This window comes from Pipistrellus hanaki, assembly GCF_964339955.1.
Source record: "Pipistrellus hanaki genome assembly, chromosome: 4".
Classification (NCBI taxonomy): Eukaryota; Metazoa; Chordata; class Mammalia; order Chiroptera; family Vespertilionidae; genus Pipistrellus; species Pipistrellus hanaki.
The window spans coordinates 2,818,605-2,840,501 of record NC_140506.1 but is presented as its reverse complement, the minus strand read 5'-3'; the positions used below and the strand labels follow the sequence as shown (position 1 = coordinate 2,840,501).

The window sequence follows — 21,897 nt, the reverse complement described above, 5'->3', positions numbered from 1 at the left end:
ATTCTTGCATGCGCTCTGACTGGGATCCAACCTGAAACCTTGGTTCCTGGAGACCATACTCCAACTGAGCTGCCTAGCCAGAGCAAGACACAAATTCCTGAAACTGAAAGCAGTGACTTCTATTGGTATTATGGCTCTGTGGGAAAGTCCTTGTGAATCACAGTGTTAGACAAATAAATTCTTGATGAACAAGGTACAGAGAACCACAGATGTATCCACGTGCTTTTCTCGGATTGCTTTTAAAATTGTTTGGTGCTCATTTTTTAAATAAGATTAGAGATTTGAGAATTTAATAATTTAAATGACTTTGTATTTAGAAAATTAATAAAACAAAATGTATCCTTTTTGTTTGAAACAGACTTACAAAGAACATTTAGAAGGACAGAAACATAAAAAAAAAGAAGCCGCATTGAAAGCCTCACAAAATACCAGCAGCAGCAGCAACTCTGCTCGTGGGACTCAGAACCAGCTGCGCTGTGAGCTCTGCGACGTGTCTTGTACGGGAGCAGATGCCTATGCCGCCCACATCCGTGGTGCCAAGCACCAGAAAGTAGGTGTTCTTCCCACAGCCTTCTGCCTCACTGTTATTGTCTTACCTTTCAGGAGGGAGCTGGGCGGAGCGGTCTACAGCAAACGTGGCTTCAAAACTGTGTGTGATAAGCCTGGTTTATGTGCTAATATAAATATATATAAAAGAAGACTAGAGACCTTTCTTTAAATTGGACTAGATAACTTATTTTATCAATTGGAAAATAGTATGTTTATTTCCCTCCTTTTGTCATGCTTAAGTCTAGGTTGGTATGCATGTGGCCAAGTCATTTCATCTCTCTCTGCCTTAGTTTTCTTACTGATAATAGGTGGAATATATTTCCTTATCTGCCTCATAGAGGTTTTTGGGAAATAATGAGTTTGTGTATGAAAATATATAGCAGAAAATATAAATTGTATTTTAATTTTATAATGTCTTTTAGACGAACTTGAAAATCTATATTCTGAGTTTCCAACAAATGTGCTTTTATTTTTTTTTATTTTTTGTAGGTGGTTAAATTACACACAAAACTTGGTAAACCCATTCCTTCAACAGAACCAAACGTTGTTAGCCAAGCTACTGCTTCAACAGCTGTGTCTGTTACAAAACCGACTGCCTCTCCTTCAAGCATTGCAGCAAGCAATTGTACTGTGAATACTTCATCAATTGCAACTTCTTCAGTGAAAGGTCTTACAGCTACAGGAAACTCGTCTCTTAACAGCACATCCAACACTAAAGTGTCAGCAGTGCCTACAAGTATGGCTGCCAAGAAGACATCTACACCCAAAATAAACTTTGTGGGCAAGTACTGAAGATTCTTTCTGTTCTCCCCAACTCCGTCAGAGTAACATTTCTCTTCCAGTCCTGACTAACCCTTCTGCTTATGATCTTTACCCACCTCCTCCCTTCTTCTCAAGAAGATATGTGACCTTGTTGAATCACATCTATTTTTTTCTTGAATTTTTAGTCAGTCCTCTAATGGTTTCTTCTCTCTTCCTTTCAGCCATGCAGGTATACCTTTATCTTTCATGGTCTTAAATTTTAAAAAAGGTCTTTTCCAATCCAGTTATCCTTTCAAGTTGCTAAACTAATTCTTTCTATACTTACACAATCCCCAGTCAGTTATAGTGTTTACACTCTACTCATATCTGAAACTGCTTTCAAGAATCACTAAAGACCTAATTGCCAAATCAGTGGCCAGTTTTCAGTTTCATCCTGTAGACCTCTCTAACTTTTGACTTAGTTGACTGCTATACTGTAAACCTTAAGATATGGCTCTGTCTCTGGTTATTGTCTGTCTACCCACCCTTTCTCAGGTATCTTTATTGGTTCTCCTGCCTGCATGCTCACTGCATGGTGATATTCCAAAGATTCTGATTCTATTCTTAATCTTCTCATCCAGTATTCATGAGTGGTCTCATCCATTCCAGTGTTCACAGTGACTTTAGAATCTTTTGGGCAAACTCAAAACCCCCATCTGCGCCTAGAGCCATATTTTAGGTATCCCTGGTCATTATCTGAACAGCTTTATAGATGCCTACAAGTGTCTCATTCTAACCCATTGTCTTATTACAAGAGTGCCACGAAATGATCTCACAAAATTACTGCTTTTTCACTTGGAAAACTTCACTGACTTTATTTTTTCCTTTTTATTGCCTCCTCTAATTGTTTACATAGTTCTTTTGTTTCTATCACTACAATATTTCTGTCCCCTAAGAAAATTCATCTTCATAGTCACTGCCTTGTTTTTAGACCTTCAAAGTCTGCTCCTCAGCTGGCCAGTGTGGCTCAGCAGTTGAGCGTTGAGATTCAGGAACCAAGAGGTCATGGGTTTGATCCCTGGCCAGAGCACTTGCCAGAGTTGCAGGCTTGATCCCTAGTGGGGGTGGGAGAGATGTAGGAGGCAGCCCATCGATGATGTTTCTCTCTCATTGATGCTTCTATCTCTCGCTCTCTTCCTTCCTCTCTCTAAAAATCAATAAAAACATTTAAAAACTCTCTCCTTCAAAAAAACCCTGCTCCTCAGAGCTTTGTCTCTTATTGTGTCCAGTCTCTCCAAAACTTTTCGAAGTCATTTTGTGAAGATACATATCAAATTATATTAGACTCCTGATTAGAAGCTTTCAGGGTCACTCCCCTTGGTATAGGAAAAAAGCCCCTGTGTTCCTTAATTATGTCATCCAGGGCCTTCCCCATCCGGGCTCCTGCCTCATCGGTCATCATCTCTACCGAGGTGGTAATTCCTAGTGAATTACTGGAGCTTCCCAAAGTTTACTGTAGTCTTTTTAACTTGATGTTGTTGTGCTTTTTTGCACATCCTATTCTTTCTGTTTAGACATTATTCTCTTCTTTCTGCCTGGCCAGTTCATACTCATTACTCTTCTTTCAAAGCCCAGCTCAAGTGTCTCACACTTGGTGAAGCCTTTCTAACTGGATCAGGTTCAAGGGTAGTGGTTTCTTGGCTCTGCATTCCCACAGTACTCTGTTTATACTTAGTACAGCCCTTATCACATTGTGGTATAGTTAGTTGTTTCCCCTTAATGGTTGGCACCCCAAAGGCAGCTACCTTGCTTTATTCTTATTATATTACCAGAATGTAGGACAGTGCCCAGTTCCATTGGCAAAGAACTAGGGATATCAGCATGAATAAGGCTTTGCTGTTGACTTTTAGGGACTTGACGCTGTGAGAACCATAGTAGGGATGGAGAAGGGGAAAATCCAGGTGTTGTTTCAGTAGGGTAAAAAGTGGTTTATGTGGTTCTTCAGATTTCTCATCTATCGTGTGTCAAGCAGGGCTTGACTTTTGGTAGAAAAGATAATTTTGTCTGAAGTTTTTGTTGTATCAGGTTATACATTTACACACAAAAAAAGTTAAAATTACTGTAATTCTCCTATGCTTTTCTAGGTGGTAATAAGCTGCAATCAACAGGAAATAAAACAGAAGACTTAAAAGGAACAGAATGTGTTAAAGGCACTCCTGTTACTTCTGTACAGATTCCAGACGTAAAGCCAGACACAGTGTCTGAACCAGTCACGCCTGCGTCTCTGGCTGCTTTGCAGAGTGATGTGCAGCCAGTGGGCCATGATTACGTGGAGGAGGTATTGGTTCCAGAATACCATTGCTGTGGGATTTGATAAAGGGGGCAAGGCTGTCGCTTTGTTGTGGGCATTTTTTTCATGTAAAATTAAATTATATTCAATTAGGTTTAAGTTACTTGTGAAGGAATGTCAAAGGGATCTTTTTAAGGTTTTTAAAAAGCATGCCCTTGCCGAAACCAGTTTGGCTCAATGGATAGAGTGTTGGTCTGAGGACTGAAAGGTCCCGGGTTTGATTCCGGTCAAGGGCACGTACCTTGGTTGCGGGCACATCCCAGTGGGGGGTGTGCAAGAGGCAGCTGGTCGATGTTTCTCTCTCATCGACGTTTCTAACTCTCCCTCGCAATTCCTCTCTGTGTAAAATCAAAAAAAAAAAAAAAAAAAAAGCATGCCTTTTAAGCTTGTCTAAGTAACATTACAGTATTTTGTTATCTCTTTCTCTGCTAAAACAGCAAAGTAACTCTCCATTTATTTGGTAGACATTCTTATATCTTTCAACTGCCCTGAATATAAAATTTTAAAAATTGTGAGCACCAAAATTTTGACAAAGAAAGCCAATTTTTCCCCCCTAACAATCACTTAGTTTCATGTGTAAAATTAGCTTTGCTTATTTTATTTATTTATTTATTTATTTATTTATTTATTTATTTAAATATATTTTTATTCATTTCAGAGAGAGGAAGGGGGAGAGAGAGAAGCATTAAAGATGAGAGAATCATTGATCAGCTGCCTTCTGTACATCCCCTCCTGGGATTAGAACCCAAAACCTGCATGTGCCTGTACTAGGAATTGATCCAGTGATCTCTTGGTGCATGGGTTAATATTCAGTACACTGAACCACACTGGCTGGGCAGGGTTATTAATTTAAAGATCCTGTTTATTTGGTTTTCCAAGCTGATTAGAAAATTATTCCTGTTTTTTAGAAAAGTAAGCTCAGTAGGTAGAGGAGTGAGGGAACATCAGAGAGTCATGATATAAATATTTGCGGTTAGTAGAAAGACTGTAACATAGAGTGATGTAGCACTAGACTTTACTCTTTATTGTAGAACATATAAGTTCTCTGAAATTCAGTGTCTACATCTATAAAATTTGGCTATTCTCCAACAAAGTTGTGAAGATTGAATGAAATAAAGTGCCTAGCATAGTGTAGATTTTTGGTAAATATTTGTTCCTTTATCCTTTTTCTCACGTTATGTTGGGTTCAAGTAATTCCAAACTTCAGATAGATGCATTCAAAGCCAGTCTTTAAAACTTCCCCTAACAATTTGAACATAGTATTCATTATAAACTTCTTAATAAGATTCCAATTACTTGTCTTCCTAACTGGTTGTACTGTTAGAAAAAATTGGCTTTGATTTTTCCACAAAGTTACATGTATAAAATCTTGAGCTTTATCTTTAATCATCTTTATCTTCATTTCCAATAATAGTACCTGATATTCAGTAACTATTTTTAAGAGCATTTAAGGTATCTAATTGTTTTTAAATGTTACATACAGATAAAGTTATTAAAATTACAGTTAATTTCAAAAGCAAATACATGCTAACATCTTGTATGCTAATGCTACAGTTAGAAAATTCTAACAGTTTGTTTTTATAGATCATCCTTTTTAAAAATTTTAGATATTGCCTATTTTTTTCCTTCATTTCAAACTTAATTTTTCACAAAATTATTTTTATCAGTGAATCTGGGAGGCCATGTGAATGAAATCTTCAACTGTAACATTTCCATTATAATGTTGGGTTTTCCCCCTACATCAAGGTACGAAATGATGAGGGAAAAGTAATTCGATTCCATTGTAAATTGTGCGAGTGCAGCTTTAATGACCCCAACGCTAAGGAAATGCACTTAAAAGGCCGAAGACACAGACTTCAATATAAAGTGAGTAAAAATTTCAACTTTTTTTTATTTTTTTAACATTCTAGATGTAAAATAAAGATTTTAAACATAACTCAATGAGTCCATGAATTCCCAAACCAAGATTAGCATATTATGTCTCACTTAGATTCAGATGTTTGATTTTTCTGTTCAGTTTGTTATATGTAGGAAAGAAGATTATAACCATATTTCATCATTCTCAGTGACTGTAGCTAAATTATAACATTGCTTGATCATGTAATCATATAAAGATAAGTTTTCACATAATGAAGTGTTTTGAAAGAAGTGCCAGGTCTCCATTTACCTACTTTATCTTGGTAGAATTCCCACTAAAATGAATTTTGAGATAAGGAATTCTTCATTGAAAACACTTCAAGCATGAAGTTAAATATAAATATTACATGTAAAGTTTTTACTTAGACTGGACTAATCTAATGCATTAGATCCATGTTTTCTCTTTTAAACATGAGGGTGGCGAAATTAAATTGTTAAAGGCCAATACTTTTTTATGAAAAGAAACTTCTTAATTCCACACTTAGACATTTAGAATTACCTATTTATAAAAAAATAAAGAAAAGTTAAATATCCATTTATCCCCTAAGGATCTCTTCTATTGGTCAGCACTAAGGCATGCACTTTTTACATACTAAGTGTATATAATTTTAAACTTGGAATAATTAAGAATTTTAGGGGCTGGGGGAAAATGAATATTTATTAATATATTCTGAATCTTTCCTCTGATTCAACTTATATGCTGAATTTACTCTTATATAATAGGAAATTTGTAACTAAAAAATCTCTATGACGAAGAATATCTGGGATTGTATGTGTAGATTGTTGGAAGGGGGTGCTAGTTTTTGAAATGTCTTGTTTGTATTAACAGAAAAAAGTCAATCCAGATTTGCAAGTAGAAGTAAAGCCCAGTATTCGAGCAAGAAAGATTCAAGAAGAGAAAATGAGGAAGCAAATGCAAAAAGAGGAGTATTGGCGGAGACGAGAAGAAGAAGAGCGCTGGAGAATGGAAATGAGGTGATTTCTTTCACTTTTATCAGCATAAGTGACTCAGCCTTCTTAAAAACATTGCTATTCTGAGTGTGTGACTCCCATAAAGTGGTCCAGATTTATTTCATGTACTTTTAATTTTCACTTCTCAGGAAAATCCTAGGGGCAGAAAAGACATGCATTAAGTTAAGTTATTGGCTATTCTAATATTTGACTATGGCTTTGGTATTAGGAAATATGTGATTAAGTGTATCTTATATGTATTAAATATGTGAAGAAATAGTTTAATGTTATAAATAAATGCCCCAGTTTAAAACAAGCAAAATAGAACATTTGGCCACATGCTAAAAATATTGAATATAAAATTTGGTAGAGCCTAGACATCTTAGTGTGTTTTTTTTGTTTCTTTTCCACGGGTAACTTAAACATTTATTTTATACTAAAAAGTTATGTGCAACAAATAAACATTCTTATATATTTACATTTGTGGGGTTTATTTTATCAGTTCACAAAACTTGTGTTCTAAATCTCTGATAAAGAATATTCCTATCTAATATTAAAGGGGAAATCGGTCCAGTGAACTCCATTTTAAATGAACGTTTATTTACTTTGGAGTTTAAAGCATTAGTAATAAATAATTTTGAGGGAACATCCTATACAGATCATATACCTCATACTTCGGCCATGCTAAATGGTATTCTAAGAATTCATTTCATCTTTTCCAACTTGTCAAAAACATGTTTAACCAAGTGGTCTGGGCTCCCACCACCACACCCCTTTCGTTTTATTGAAGGGTGGTTCTCACAAATGAGGAATCCTAAGTGCTGCCTAACATGTCTGAGAAGCGAGAAGTTATTCCAGGGTTTGCATATAAGGTGCTCCTTCCCAAATAGCTTACAAGAAGTGGGGTTTCTTGTTGGCATCTGTTTAATACTGATTTTCAAGATTTGTCAGCATTCCCTGGTGTCAGGTAGCAATACCTATCTAAATGATGAAGTAATTGCGGGAGGTAACCTCGCACTTCTGCTGATAGTCTTAGAAGGAAATAAAAGCAAACTAAGGCTAGTAAATCGTTTTAATTTCACTATAACTAGTCCTCTATCTTAGCTAGTTGGTCCAAAGATCTCTTATACCAAAAGATCTTTGTGGCTTCGAATGCAAATACTCACTGTTTTCACCTCTTGAACACGTTAAGCGCCCAGTCGGCCTCCAGTGACTGACAATATATTTTCTGTGCAGCTATACTGACAAAACAGTCTGGGCACTTAACTATTAAAAGTAATGGATTTAAGGAGAGGCTGCATTTATCAAGTAAAAGTAATTCCTGGCACACAGCTAATTAAACCTGAGTAATTTCACCCTCAATGACATCAACTAGCTGTAATGAAACATCAAATGAAGTTCTCCAAACCACCTAGATTCCCTAAAATTTATCATCTAATGACAACTTCTCTCATTTCTTCATATGATGCAACTGTCAAGTTAATAAGAAGCTTCAATTACAAATCATTTTAAAAATCAAGAAGTGTGGAATTACTGCCAAAAACAGAAATTCAATTTTCCCCTAATCTGTTCTTTAGTGTTGGTGGCTAGTAATTTTAAAATAATCATAACAGTACTGGAATTTTAAAACATGGTATCTTTCTCCCCCTCCTCTGGGTGATGTAGAGGGTGTAGAGGAGCCCACACTCTTCCAGGCCAAAGTACCAAGCCAGCAGGGCCTGTGCTTCTGAGACGTCAAATTCCAAGCTGTAGTGCAGGCAGCACACGCTCATCACTCAGCGAGGAAAGGGGATCAGTTCTGGGTCATAGGAATGCGGCAATTTTTTTTCAATACAACTCAGTGTGTTTCTTAAGAAGAAAGCTTATTCTAGAAAGTTTAGGCGCAGGGGTCCTCAAACTTTTTAAAGTGGGGGCCAGATCACGGTCCCTCAGAGAGCTGGAGGGCCGGACTATATGAACTACTAATTCCTACTGTAACACCTTGGCTGCGCTCACTGCCCAAAAAACCTGGCGGGCCGGATCAGACTCCCCTGGGGGCTGCATGTGGCCCGCTGGCCGTAGTTTGAAGACCCCTGGGGGCTACAGGGAAGGAGAAATGAGAAACATATCATCCAGAGAGATATTCATTGTCATTGGTTTAAGTGTCATATCTTTAAATGGTATTGTTCACATATATTTACAGTTATGCAGTCATCCCCACAATCAACTTCAGAGCATTGTCATCACCTCCCAAAAAAATCACGAACCCTTTCGCAACCACTGCCTATTTCCCCCAAACCCTCCTTCTCTCCGTAGGCAACCATTTGCACACTTCTGTCTGTCTTGGGAGATTTGCCTGTTCTGGAGATTTCATATAAATGGGATCATACATTGATTTTTTTTTTTGTCTAGCTACTTTCAATTACCATTGATGTTTTCAAGATTCATACATCTTATTGAGTATGTCAATACTTCATTCGTTTTTATGGTTGTATGGCATTTTGTTTATCAGTTGATGGACATTTGTGTTTCCGCTTTTGTACTTCATGAATACTGCTGCCATGAGTATTTGTGGGCTATTTTTAAAATGTAATTTTAAAAAATATGAATAAAAGCATAATGTGCATATTTTATAACCCTCTTTTTTCATTTATATATCAACCTTTTAAAATGTATTTTTATTGATTTCAGAGAGGAAGGTAGAGGGGGAGATAGAAACATCAATGATGAGAGAGAATCATGGATAATAATAAATTCTTTATTCCTGTATTTAGTTAATTTCTCTTCACTGATATATATTTATTTAAGCACCTACTATGTGCCTGAAGTATTTGGCATTGAGTATGAATCGGTAAACAACGGATAAAGTTCCCTGCCCTTATTTATTTAAACATCTTTTGTAATAACTGTTCAAAACTGATTATTTGCTAATAATAATAGTATTTGGCATTGAGAGTCTTCAAACTGTTTTTTTCCCCTCTCAAAGCCAAAATAACATTGAACCTGTGTTTCTAAGTTGGATGACCTACAAAGCACTGTGTTCTCAGCCTGACAGAATTGGTAGTTTCTACAGTGGAGGCGCATACTACTTGAGGAGCATACTTCTTATGTTTTGTATTTTAAAAATTTTATGTAGTAAAAGCTTATTGTTTAAAAAAAAAAAAATTGATTTCCCTTGGGAGTTATTGATTTCCTAGTATGAAGCTGAAAATGAAGATAGAAAGAAGTTAGGAAGTGTTGGCCATTAAAGCAGAGACTCTATTAGCTGTCCACGGTCCAAGTTCAGCCCATGAGTGTTTTATTTGGTATACATGGTATTTTTAAATCTGAACTAACACTTACAGAACATAGTAGAGAAATGTCTTTGTTTCTACTGTAACCTAGAGGGAAAAATTAAAGGTAGTCTTAAGAGTTTCTCTCTAAATAGAAAAACAAATAATCAGGAGAGAGCACTTTTTTTGGGTACATGAAGAAATTTCTAAATGTTTGCTTTGGATCTTTCATGCACACACATTATTGGTCTGGATCCTTTAGGCAGGTATTTAGTTAACAAATTTTCCCTTAAAGAGAAGAGGGAGAGGTTGGAAGGAACTGAGAGTCCTGATGCTGTTCTTTCAACTTTGACCTTAGACTGAAATTTTGTTTAGTGTTTCTCTTTGTATTCTCACTTTCTCTTTTTATTTATATTCACTTCTGTTACTTAAATGAAAGCATACAAAGGAAATCAGAGGAGAAAAAGAAAGGTGTTAGCCAGGTTGACTGGGAGTGTTGTAATTTTCTTATAGGCTTGTAACGCCACTCTCTGTGTTTCAGACGTTATGAAGAGGACATGTACTGGAGAAGAATGGAGGAAGAGCAGCACCACTGGGATGATCGCCGCCGAATGCCTGATGGTGGCTACCCTCATGGTCCCCCAGGTCCGCTGGGCCTTCTCGGAGTCCGACCAGGCATGCCTCCTCAGCCACAGGGGCCCGCAGTGAGTGTCCACTTCGTGTATGTGGGGGGAACACATAGAAGCTCGGCATTAGAGGATCACAGTTTTGGGGAGCCAGTTCTTAGCCTTATTAATCTTGTAATCTCAATGTATATTCATCTGATTTCCAATCCTCCCCTTTATTACAGGTTCTTAGCACCTGTCTTTATATATAAGGACTTCATAGAATTTCCATGAATCATTTCCTTCAGCATAAGCTAAATGGGAGTAGAGCTTCTTCAGTCAGAGATTGTCTTGCCTTTGTTGTTTAGATGAGATCAGCAGGAACTGATTATCTTGCCATTACCGGTGGTTTAGAATATTTTTTCCTTCAATCCTGACTATCTAAAACCTACTTCTACTTCTGAATTGAGTCCAGGATCAGGGGTAGTACATAACTAGTTGGTGCTTTAGGAAAACTAGAGGAAAGACCGGCATCTCAGAATGTGTGGAGTCTGGATGAAAGAAGAGACCTCTGTGGGGTGAGGAACATTTCCTAGAAGCTCAGACTACAGAAAACAAGAGGGTCTTTTTGCTTGTTTTGTTTTCTGGAGAGCACTTAGAAGAAAACCAATTCCTCCTTTTTAACCTTTTTTATTTGTCTTTACACAGAATAAGCAGCAGTAAAACATTTTATTAAAAGCAAAAAAATTCTGAATCACTGGTTTTTAAAGTTGAGTAAAAAAGTATTGTAACTTGAAATATCATGTATTATAATTTTATTTGTTTTGAGGCAATGTGTGTGTATAAACTTACATATTCTGGGTAGTATAACTTTCCATAGTTTGCATTTTTGTTTTTACTGAAGTGGAAAAAAGGAGAAGATAGTTTTAAATGGACATTTTTGCATAATCAACCTTGTTATTGAGAAGATATGATGAAAATGTGTATTTTTAAAATAATAATTTACTTTTGCCCAGGAAACATTTTTTTAAATGAAGTAACTTTTTTTTCTGTAGCCTTTACGACGTCCTGACTCATCTGATGACCGTTATGTAATGACAAAACATGCAACCATTTACCCAACTGAAGAGGAATTACAGGCAGTTCAGAAAATTGTTTCTATCACTGAACGTGCTTTAAAACTTGTTTCAGACAGCTTGTCTGAACATGAGAAGAGCAAGAACAAAGAAGGAGATGATAAGAAAGAGGGAGGTAAAGACAGGTGTGTCTTCAGAGTTATCTATTTTGTATAGTTTTGCTATTCCTTACATGGACTTACATTTGAATGAAAAGTTGGAGACTGAAAACTCTGGTGTGCATCTACATGCTTATTGTTACATTAGATGCCTAGTGTATTCACCTCTTTTTTGCCAAAATGAGAGATACACAATTCCATACAATCTCCAGCCTCTAAATTTACACATTTTGTTTAAATACATATAAAACTATTTTGAGGTTTTTTTCAAAGCTGCCTTTGTAGTTTTCCAGTTGCATTCATCTGCTGCTAGTTTTTATTTACTTACTGTATTTGTCTTATATTCAGCCTTTGTTTTATCCACTTCTTTCCTTAATGCATTGACCATAAAAATTGAATAAACTCAAGTTTTTGCAACTTCTTTCAAGTTTTACATTAACTTTTCATGTTCCCTTTATTTGGAAATATTTTTGTATGGTATTAGAAATGACTCTTACTCTAATTTGTAAAATGTGACACAGAAGTGTTAATGTTCTTTGTTTTTCAGTTCTCCCTATGATAACTCTTCATTTATTTATCTATATTTCTTAAATAAATGAAAGGTACTTCTACACATATTGAATGTGTTTATACTGTAGTTGATGGAAAATTGAATAGTATCGAAAGTTATTTAATTTACTATGTATGTTCAAAGACCATCATGGTTCTGGTTGAGAAATGTCATAATATAATTTGATTTTATTGCAGAGCTTTAAAAGGAGTTTTGCGAGTGGGAGTACTGGCAAAAGGATTACTTCTCCGAGGAGATAGAAATGTCAACCTTGTTTTGCTGTGCTCAGAGAAACCTTCAAAGACATTATTAAGCCGTATTGCAGAAAACCTACCGAAACAGCTTGCTGTAAGTGTTATGGAAATGTTCGTTTTTACCCCTGGTCTGGTTCAAACGTTTTTGGCAGAACTGGCTTACTGTTTCAGCTTAAACCTAAGCCAGCCTTTAAGGTTTTGGCTTCACTTTCCATATTGAGTTTTTATTCTTGGTTGTGCGAATTAGTAGGGTTATTTTCTACTTTGTCTTTTTAGGTTTTATAGTGTTTGTAACTGGCATGAAGCCATGTTAGGAATTTATTCTAAAATGTAAAATTGCATGTCCTCTTTGTGTTCTTTTTCTAAGATTTGAGTCATCAGAGAGAAGGCAGTTCAGAACAGAAAGTGATTTTTTTAAACAAAGGCCATGTATAGCAAGCTTAACTTTTAAAAAAATCATGAACCTCTTGCCTATTTATTTGAATGCTTGTTTTTAATAAAATATAATTAAGAAAGTAAGCTTTCTGATTTGAATTTCCCTCGTTTATTGTAGTTATTTTCAGTTTTCTCCATATTGTAATAGTAGGAACTCCTCCCCTGGTGTCCATTTATTAAACCATGGCAATACACAATTAATAGAATAGCCCCTATTGGTTCTACGAAAGCAATTGTTTGAATTTTTTAATATTTATAAATTAGCTTGTTAGAATCTCAGGCTGAGATTTAAAATACAGATTCCTTGAATAATTTCATGTGTAAAGCCTTGCAATTTAATTAGAATTCTAAATCCAAGGACTGGCATTTTATTGATATTGTAATTAGTCAGAATAAATAGTACCTGACCACAGGCCGAGCAACTATAGCAAGGAATAATGAAGCTCACGATTGAGCTTCAGCTGTTGTCTACTTTGTGTTACCGTTGTTCCAAAGAAGTTTCTTATTGTGGATGAGTCTCCTAAGTATTAGGAACCAGCAGAATTGGCATTGTCTGCTTCTTACCGGTACTCTATTGAGACTGCTAGAACAATGAGGAGAGCAAAGAAGACGTTTGAGGTCCTTGAAAGAACCATGCAAATTTGCAAGAAACATCTTAGTAAAACCACAAAGCAGACAATGCTATATCTTAACTGGTTAACAGTTAAATAAGAGAAAAGCAGAATATGTTTTCCAAACCAATCCACTTATTGTGCAAGTGGATAAACAAGGGAAATAGAATACTTCATCATCATTGTCATTGTTAACGTTTATATCGCACTTACTATGTATGTACCAGGCTAGTACTGCTTTAAGTGTTTAATTCATTTATTCCTCCAACAGTCCTTTAAGGTAGAATTACTGTCCCCATTTTACGGAAACAGACATAAGGAAACTCAAACAATTCTAGAAGGAAAGTGGAGAGATAACTCAATGCTCTTTTCACACAAAGCGAGGCTTCCCCGGGCGCAGCCTGTGATCTGGTCCTTATAAATCAGGGGTCTTCAAACTACGGCCCCGTGGGCCACATGCGGCCCGCAGAGGAGTCTGATCCTGCCCGCCAGGTTTTTTGGGCAGTGAGCGCAGCCGAGGTGTTACAGTAGGGATTAGTAGTTCACATAGTCCGGCCCTCCAGCTCTCTGAGGGACCGTGATCTGGCCCCCACTTTAAAAAGTTTGAGGAGCCCTGTTATAAATGGTGGTGGTAGTGAAAAGACGAAAGCGCATTGATGAAACTGCTTGGTCTGGTCATGTAAAGGTCCAGGTGATATTACTCTCTTCATTCCATAGGTTATCAGTCCTGAGAAGTATGACATAAAATGTGCTGTGTCTGAAGCGGCAATCATTTTGAATTCATGTGTGGAACCCAAAATGCAAGTCACCATCACCCTAACATCTCCAATTATTCGAGAAGAAAACATGAGGGAAGGAGGTTGGGAAGCCATTAAACTTTCTACTTTCTATTAACTTTTTTTCCATTTACCTACTCTTTGAGATGGCATTAAGCCCTGGAAGGCAACATGCTGGCATTACATATGAATTTGATGGATTTGATTTAATATAGCAATCAGTTTTACTTACCATCATTTCGCAGAAAGTAAATGTTCTTTTTAGTAATGTACTTTTATTTAAAACACTCATGGTATTACTGATTTTCTTGATTTTTTTCTTTTCTTGCTAACCTCAGATTTCTGGAAAAAAGTTCAAAATTATTCTTACTGGCATAGTCGCAACACGTGAAAAAATAAAATGTAGCCTGTAAGGGGTCACAAATTTAACTTCTTTTAAGAAGTTCTTGTTCTTGCCTTGTCTTACAAAAAAGACAAGAGTTTCAGAAGTAAAATTGGTTAAACACTCATAAGTTATATTTTTAAAGGCATTGTTATATATGTAATCATGGATTTGGCTTGTCCTGTGAAAATAATATTTCTAGTTCTCTGAGGTTGTTCTTTGGTTTGGAGCACTTTCATAAATGCAGAGTATCCTATTGCATGTATTAATAGATACGGGCATTTGAGCCCTCTATTATACTAGCGATACTGAAAAACAAACGGGGTAGGTATAGTTAGTGAGTTCTAGTAGAGTTCAGGATTTACTTTACAATTGTAGAATGTGAAATCCTGCTGGTGCCAGCAATGTTGCTTTAGGGACTGTTCTGTAACATTTTCAAAGCTTCAAAAGCTTAAGCCAAAAAGCATGGTCGGTGTCTGCCATATGTTGGTTCTGTTGTTTTATGGGTCAGATAAAATTTACTTTGTTTCCTTTCATGCTGTTGTTGATTATGGAGTTAAAGTCTACACTAGTAGTTCTTTGTGATATGTGTAGAAGAAAAGAATACTATATATTGAATGTTAAATTTTGTCTAAAATAGCATCAGTAGGCTCTCAATTACTGTCACTTTAAATTTGTTTTCTTACAGCAAAGCAATTTTTTTTTTTTTTAAAGCACTGGGATTTTACTACCCAGAAAAAGAACGTTTCATTTAAACGTCATTGGGAGACTTGTCTAATTTTGCATACTTTGTGTATAGACCATATCAGGAGTTGTATGTTCTATAAGCTTTGCACCTTAAAAATAAATGGATTTTGTACAAAGAATCTTTTATATGAACATGAATTTCTACTCAGGGTCTGGCTGTGGACATTACTGGAAACAGTTCCTGAGTCAAGTTGGTCGATTCATATGCAGCCAATGACTCTTAGGGATCAGGGAGAAATCCTTCTAATATATCATGTTAAAAATAAATGGTGCTATAGTTAGGGTGAAATTATACTTGTATAGCCATTTAGCTTTATTTTAGAGCATATTTTGTTCAATTATATTTAGGCTGTTTAACTTGTGCTGTATCAAGTCATTTTATTATGTTGCAAGAGTCTAAAGTCAAGTTATCATAGTTGTAGTAGAATGTTTAATAACTTATCCCTTTTAAAGGAAACAAAATTATATTTTTGTCTGACCCAGACTTGATTTAGAATTATTGTTCTGAATTTCTGAGAGAAATGATCAGTCCAAAATTGAAAGATTTTACTTCAAGACACTGAGCTGAAAAGTTGGATGTGCAAAAGTGTAGAAACATTGATAGAGTGTTCTTGCTGCAGATAAGTGCAGTAAACCATTTCTTTAGCTTCATTATGAAGATTGCTTCTTTCTTGCTGCAGAATAACGGTATGTATTCTCTCTCACTGCAGCTCCAATGCTCGGTGTCTTAAAATCACGTAAAGCCTATAGCTTGCTTTGGGGAGTTAGAACAGGGGTTAAGGAAGGCTTTGCCGGAAGAGTGATTGTAAATCACAAGACTTGAGACTTGTGCATAGTGTGGTAGCCTCTTTAATGCGTAATGATCCCATTTAATGCTAAAAATTATTTAAAGGAAATTATTAAATTGTCCAAATAACTGTTAAACGCATGTTAGATCTATTTTACATTACGGTGTTTGACAGTTAAATATTAAGTAAACGTTTAATTGACTTGAAATGTTCAAAATGCTCTAACCCTTGCTACAGAGTGTTTCTGCAGCAAGTCAAGTATTGTGTGTGTGTTTTTTCACCTGTCGCTTATCAGGCCCGGTCCAAAGCCTTCTAGCAGAGGGGATTGATTCCTGTCAGGGGTTGCTGCCAAGACATCGGAAGGATTTTTGACCAAGGTTTTCAAAAGCTCAGTGTCACACCTGCCATTTGATTACGAAGAGATTTTGGATGCAGAGCCTGGCATTTGTCCCTTGTGTGGCTGTTCAGTTTTGTCTTTGTGTCTTCTAGAATTGAGCAGTGTTCACACTAGTTTTTAAGTGGTTGGGTGGATTATATATTTTACATAGCCATGTTAATTTAAATTAATATATTCCTATTAACTTTTAATCATAAAATAGTGTGGACACAGCATGTTTCCTAACTAGTGATTAACCCCTTAAATTCTATGAAATATATCCATGGTATATTTAGGGTAAGAATTTTTTTTAAATAAATTAACCCATATTTGTTTTGTTTTAACTGGGTATTAGGCAACAAGTATGCTTTTAGTACAGTATATCTAAGGGGTTAATCCACTTGAAGTATAACATGGGTGCAAAAATCCACACTCTATCAGAAATTTTCTAGCTCTTAATTTGTTTTTAAATTGCAGTATGTGTCTTGACATCTTTGAAATTATATCAGTAATTGAAGTTTTTAAAGTTTGAATGCTTGTATCCAAAAAGAAAACTTTTCTTACATATTAGCAGAAATTATAACATTAAGAATTAACATTAGAAATTTAGAAACATTTTTAGAAAGAGATTGCACACTGTCATCTATTTGCATTCTAGCTTTAGCAAATAATGTAAGTAATTAGGACATGGAAAGAGGGTCTTTCAGCATGTCCTGTAACCCTGCTTTGAGGAGTGGGTGGGTTGATTTTTTTTTTCTTTTTCTTTTTTCCTTTCTTCTTTCCTTCCTTAGTTAGCCGTGCTTTTCTGTGTTTCTTATCTCAGAATAGCCCATTTCTTATGTTCAATATATTTCTTGATTCAGTAGTTGGTCTTGCAGGTTTTGAGATTATTTATTACCTTTTAAAAGTAACTAATATTTTTATCTTGATAGTTTCTTTTGAGTACCCAGATTCCTCTTAGTGTTCATTCTTAGGGTATGACACAGTGTTCTTTGATTATCAGTAAATCTCCCTTCTAAACTGTCTTCAGAGAAATCTGTGCCATCTGATTATCTTAGGAGTAGGAACTAACAATAGGCAATATAATTCTTTATCATTAAAATACACCTTCTAATATATCATTTACTCAAAATACGGACAAGTATCTCTTAAGATTTCTGAATGGAAATCAAGTAGCTTGCCCAGAGTTGCAGTGGTACTCTTAAAATGAAGTAGTTTAACTGTTTCTTTTATCACATACTTCTTTTCCTCTCATCCATTTGGTACCCTCGGTGGTTTATTTGATTATATCCTAGATGCACCTTCTGGTGCTCTTTTCCAGAAGACTGTTAAATTCAGTAGATTATATGCCTGGCATATAATTTCCCTATAATTTAAAAAATATTTATACTGATAAAATCACCAAGAGTTGTGAATTTGATGGGCATAATTGCTATTGTGAACAGTTTGATCAGCACACTTACTGCTACATTTAAACACGTTTTACAGATATGTTTAGGTGAATCTGAAGCTGGCCCTCCAACTACTGCTGAGACTGTAAAATTAACTTCTTGTCTTGGTTTAGGTTCAGATTTCCTTCTCAAGTTTTATGTAGCTCATTTATGTTTTAATATAATAATCTTATTAAAATCAATTATTATAACATTAGACCTTACTTACTGCTCTGCTTATCCCATCTCTTCTATTTCTATCCTTACTCTATTTAACCACGCTAGTCTCTATTGCCGTTTTCTCTGTTACCCATTGTTTCTCTCCAGTTACTCTTCGGAATATCTTTTGGGAACTTTGAAATTTTAAAAGGCATTTTGTATTCCTTTACAACTAAAAATCCCCTTGTAGAAGAGAAAGTATTAAATTTTTAGAAGTGCCCATTTTGCCTCTTTATTTTTTTCTATGATCATTACTCTGTTGTCACTCCATATTTACCATTAATTCTTTACTGTATTAGCCCCAGAATAACCTATGACCATTTAAATTAAAATACTGAACAAACTCAGAAGCGTTTTGTGCATTCTCATTTACTAAGGTGGATTTTTGTGTTCCCTCTTGTCTTGTCATCTTTGTGCTGGTGCACTGTGTCCAGTAATCCTTCCTTGGGATTTTATTTTTTGGGTAGGGTTGATATTTGCAGAAATTATTATATTTCTAAATTAAGAGTTTAAGTCTCCGTTTGATCGTCATGTTAGAATATGTAAATTTGTTGAAAATAATTTTCTGGGTACGTTAATGTGCTGGTAAACTCTCAAATGGCTCGTGTGACACTGATGCTACTCTAAGGAAGTGTCTTGCGCACCTGGTCAAACACCCATTCCTCACTGCATTTTGCCAATTCAATCCATTTTAGATGTAACCTCGGGTATGGTGAAAGACCCCCCGGACGTCTTGGACAGGCAAAAATGCCTGGACGCTCTGGCTGCTCTCCGCCACGCTAAGTGGTTCCAGGTTCGGAACATCATTTTACTTTTCTATTGTAGCCTTATGAGAGAGTAGTTCAGTACAACATGTTTAACTGTGTTTAAACATTTCGGAAGATTGCCCAAGCAACACTATTTTAAATTAAATTACGGAAAACAAGTTGAGATAGAAAGCTGGGTTTGAAGATCTGCATATTGCAGTTACTATTATTTGACAATGAACTTAGGTTTTGGGAAGTGCTTTGTAGTTTGGGTTATTTTATTTTTATTTTTGGTAGCTATATTTAAAGTTAACTTGTGTAGGAACATCACGTTTGTGTATATATATTATATTCCATAAGGCTGCAGATTAACTTTGCTTTACATAATGGAATATGTGTTTCAAGCTTTGTGTATAGTTTTAAGACCCCTCCTCCCTCTTTCTCTAAGTGAACTCGTGTAGGGAGTGAAAGGTGAGGAAGCAGCTGTTTGGTTTAGTGACTTTGCAGTCATGCAAAGGCACAGAAGGGAAACCAAACAGATTTCTTTAACCTTTCAGTCCCTAGACAAACTTTTTAGCTCTTTACTTTTTCTTTTATTTCCAATGTAGGCAGATTTTTTTAAGTTTATTGATTTAAATGATTGCAGGTCAAGGTTCACAGGGTATCAAGAAATATTATTCTTGTATAATCTGTTTACTTTGACCTAAAATACCAGCTTTTAAATACTAACCCTGGCATAAAATACTGCTGTAAATGGCAGCTCATTGAATCCAATTTCAAGTTGTGATTATTTTTGTTTCATTTTTATCTGAGCTTCCATTGAACAGCGGTATTTTAACTTTTTTTCATCAAGGGATATTTTTAATATTTCTAAGATTAACTCAATTGGTTTTTGTGTTGCTCTCAAGGCTAGAGCTAATGGTCTGCAGTCCTGTGTGATTATCATACGTATTCTCCGGGACCTTTGTCAGCGAGTTCCAACTTGGTCTGATTTTCCAAGCTGGGTAAGTAGTATGTAACTGTATGGTGTCAAAAATGAACATTTAGGAAATACTTCTGCAGTGTTTATAGTCTCACTAGTAGCCCTGGGCATTTAATTTTCTAAGAATTTAGTATTTAAAAAACTAAACTTAAAATGTTTCTTTTTTGCATTTTTTTTTTTTCTTCAGGTCTCACAGTGATAGTAGTTATTAATTGGCTTTTATATAATAGCAGTACAAAGACTAGAAATGAGCTGTTAATCTCCCTTTGCAGGGTTCTGTTGACACTTTTCTTTTAAATAATGGGTAATGGTTAGGAATTTTAAAAATTCAGATAGATAGATTATTCAGAAATCCTATAATAAAGAGATAATATGCTAATTAGACAATATAGCATAACAACCTTCTGGGACAATCTTCCAGGACAATCATTCGGAATGACCAATGGGTGAGGAGTGGGGCCATGAGGCAGCTGGGGCTCCAGGGCCAAGCCCCTTGCATGAGTTTTATGCCTTGGGCCTCTAGTAATGTATATAATGGTAGGACATTCATATAATGCAGAAAGGCACAAAATAGGAAGTGATTAAAGGCAGGTTATATCTTAACAGTTTGTTGTGATTTCTTCCAAGGATAAAGGGCATGCATACACATCACATATGTTTTTATATATGCACAAGTATCCCACTGATATTTGAACCACTTTGGTTCTTGAATAGAACAAATTCAGATAGAGAGGGTTCATTCAAAAATATAATTGAACCCTTTGGTTTCAATTTGGATTGGATTTGTGAGTCAAATAGCCCGCGTTAGCATAAGTCCGTCTCCCTCCCTCCCTCTCACAGGAGTGATCATGATATTTTCATTATTTGCAGCATGCTTAACAAAATATATTATACCTTGGAGTTTTTTTTGTTTTTTTTTGTGAGGTTATTTTATTTATTGTTTTGTGTTTTTTTTTAATAAATCTTTATTGTTCATATTATTACAAATGTTCCTCTTTTTTCCCTCCATTGCTCTCCTCCACCAGATTCCCACCCCACCCTCTGCCCTTTCCCCACCCCCCATTGTCCTCATCCATAGGTGCACAGTTTATGTTCAGTCTCTTCCCACATCCCCCTCTCCCCTTTTCCCCAAGAATCGTCAGTTCACTCCCTTTCCATACCTCTGATTCTATTATATTCAACAGTTAATATTGTTCATCAGATTTTTTTTTTTAATTTCCTTGGTTTTTAGATTCATTTGTTGATAGTTACGTATTTGTTGTTCATAATTTTTATCTTTATTTACTTTCTCTTCTGAAAGAACCCCCTTCAGCAATTCATATAATTCTGGTTTGGTGGTGATGAACTCCTTTAGCTTTTTTTTTTTATTAGTGAAGCTCTTTATCTGGCCTTCGATTCTGAGTGATAGCTTTGCTGGATAGATTATCTTTGGCTGTAGGTTCTTACTATTCATCAAGGATATTCATAATATCCTTGAATATTTCTTTCCATTCCCGTCTGGCCTGCATGGTTTCTGTTGAGAAATCAGCTGACAATCGTATGGGTGCTCCTTTATAGGTAACTACCTTCTTTGCTCTTGCTGCTTTTAATATATATTTTCTCTCTTGTCTTTTGCTCTTGGAATTTTAATTATGATTTGTCTTGGTGTGGTCTTATTTGGATTCCTTTTGTTTGGAGTTCTGTGCGCTTCCTGGACTTTTAAGTCTAATTCTTTCACCAGGTGGGGGAAGTTTTCTGTCACTATTTCTTTCAGTATGTTTTCGATATCTTGCTCTCTCTCATCTTCTGGGACCCCCATAATTCTGATGTTGGTTCGCTTGAAGTTGTCCCAGAGGTTTCTTACATTATCTTCAATTTTCTGGATTCTCTTGCCTTCTTGCTTCTGTGGAGGACTGTCTTCTGGCTCTTTATGTTCCAAATCTTTGACTTGATTCTCGCGGTCTTCCATTATGTTTTTAGGACTCTATAATATTTTTTATTTCAGACAATGCATTCTTTGTTTC

At 35.8% G+C, this 21,897-nt stretch overlaps 1 protein-coding gene across 2 annotated transcripts in view; it reads left to right on the top strand.

The window, feature by feature from the left end:
- The window catches only part of ZFR (zinc finger RNA binding protein), a 169,083-nt gene that overhangs the window by 131,635 nt on the left and 15,551 nt on the right, over positions 1 to 21,897 (top strand). For both annotated transcript variants that reach the window (XM_084881002.1, XM_084881003.1), the window contains 11 exons: positions 359 to 550; positions 1,039 to 1,330; positions 3,435 to 3,628; positions 5,387 to 5,506; positions 6,387 to 6,532; positions 10,301 to 10,463; positions 11,420 to 11,625; positions 12,346 to 12,496; positions 14,166 to 14,307; positions 18,862 to 18,959; positions 19,821 to 19,916. In XM_084881002.1, coding sequence (XP_084737128.1) covers positions 359 to 550; positions 1,039 to 1,330; positions 3,435 to 3,628; positions 5,387 to 5,506; positions 6,387 to 6,532; positions 10,301 to 10,463; positions 11,420 to 11,625; positions 12,346 to 12,496; positions 14,166 to 14,307; positions 18,862 to 18,959; positions 19,821 to 19,916 — 1,800 coding nt within the window. The remainder of the gene's footprint in view (positions 1 to 358; positions 551 to 1,038; positions 1,331 to 3,434; positions 3,629 to 5,386; positions 5,507 to 6,386; positions 6,533 to 10,300; positions 10,464 to 11,419; positions 11,626 to 12,345; positions 12,497 to 14,165; positions 14,308 to 18,861; positions 18,960 to 19,820; positions 19,917 to 21,897) is intronic.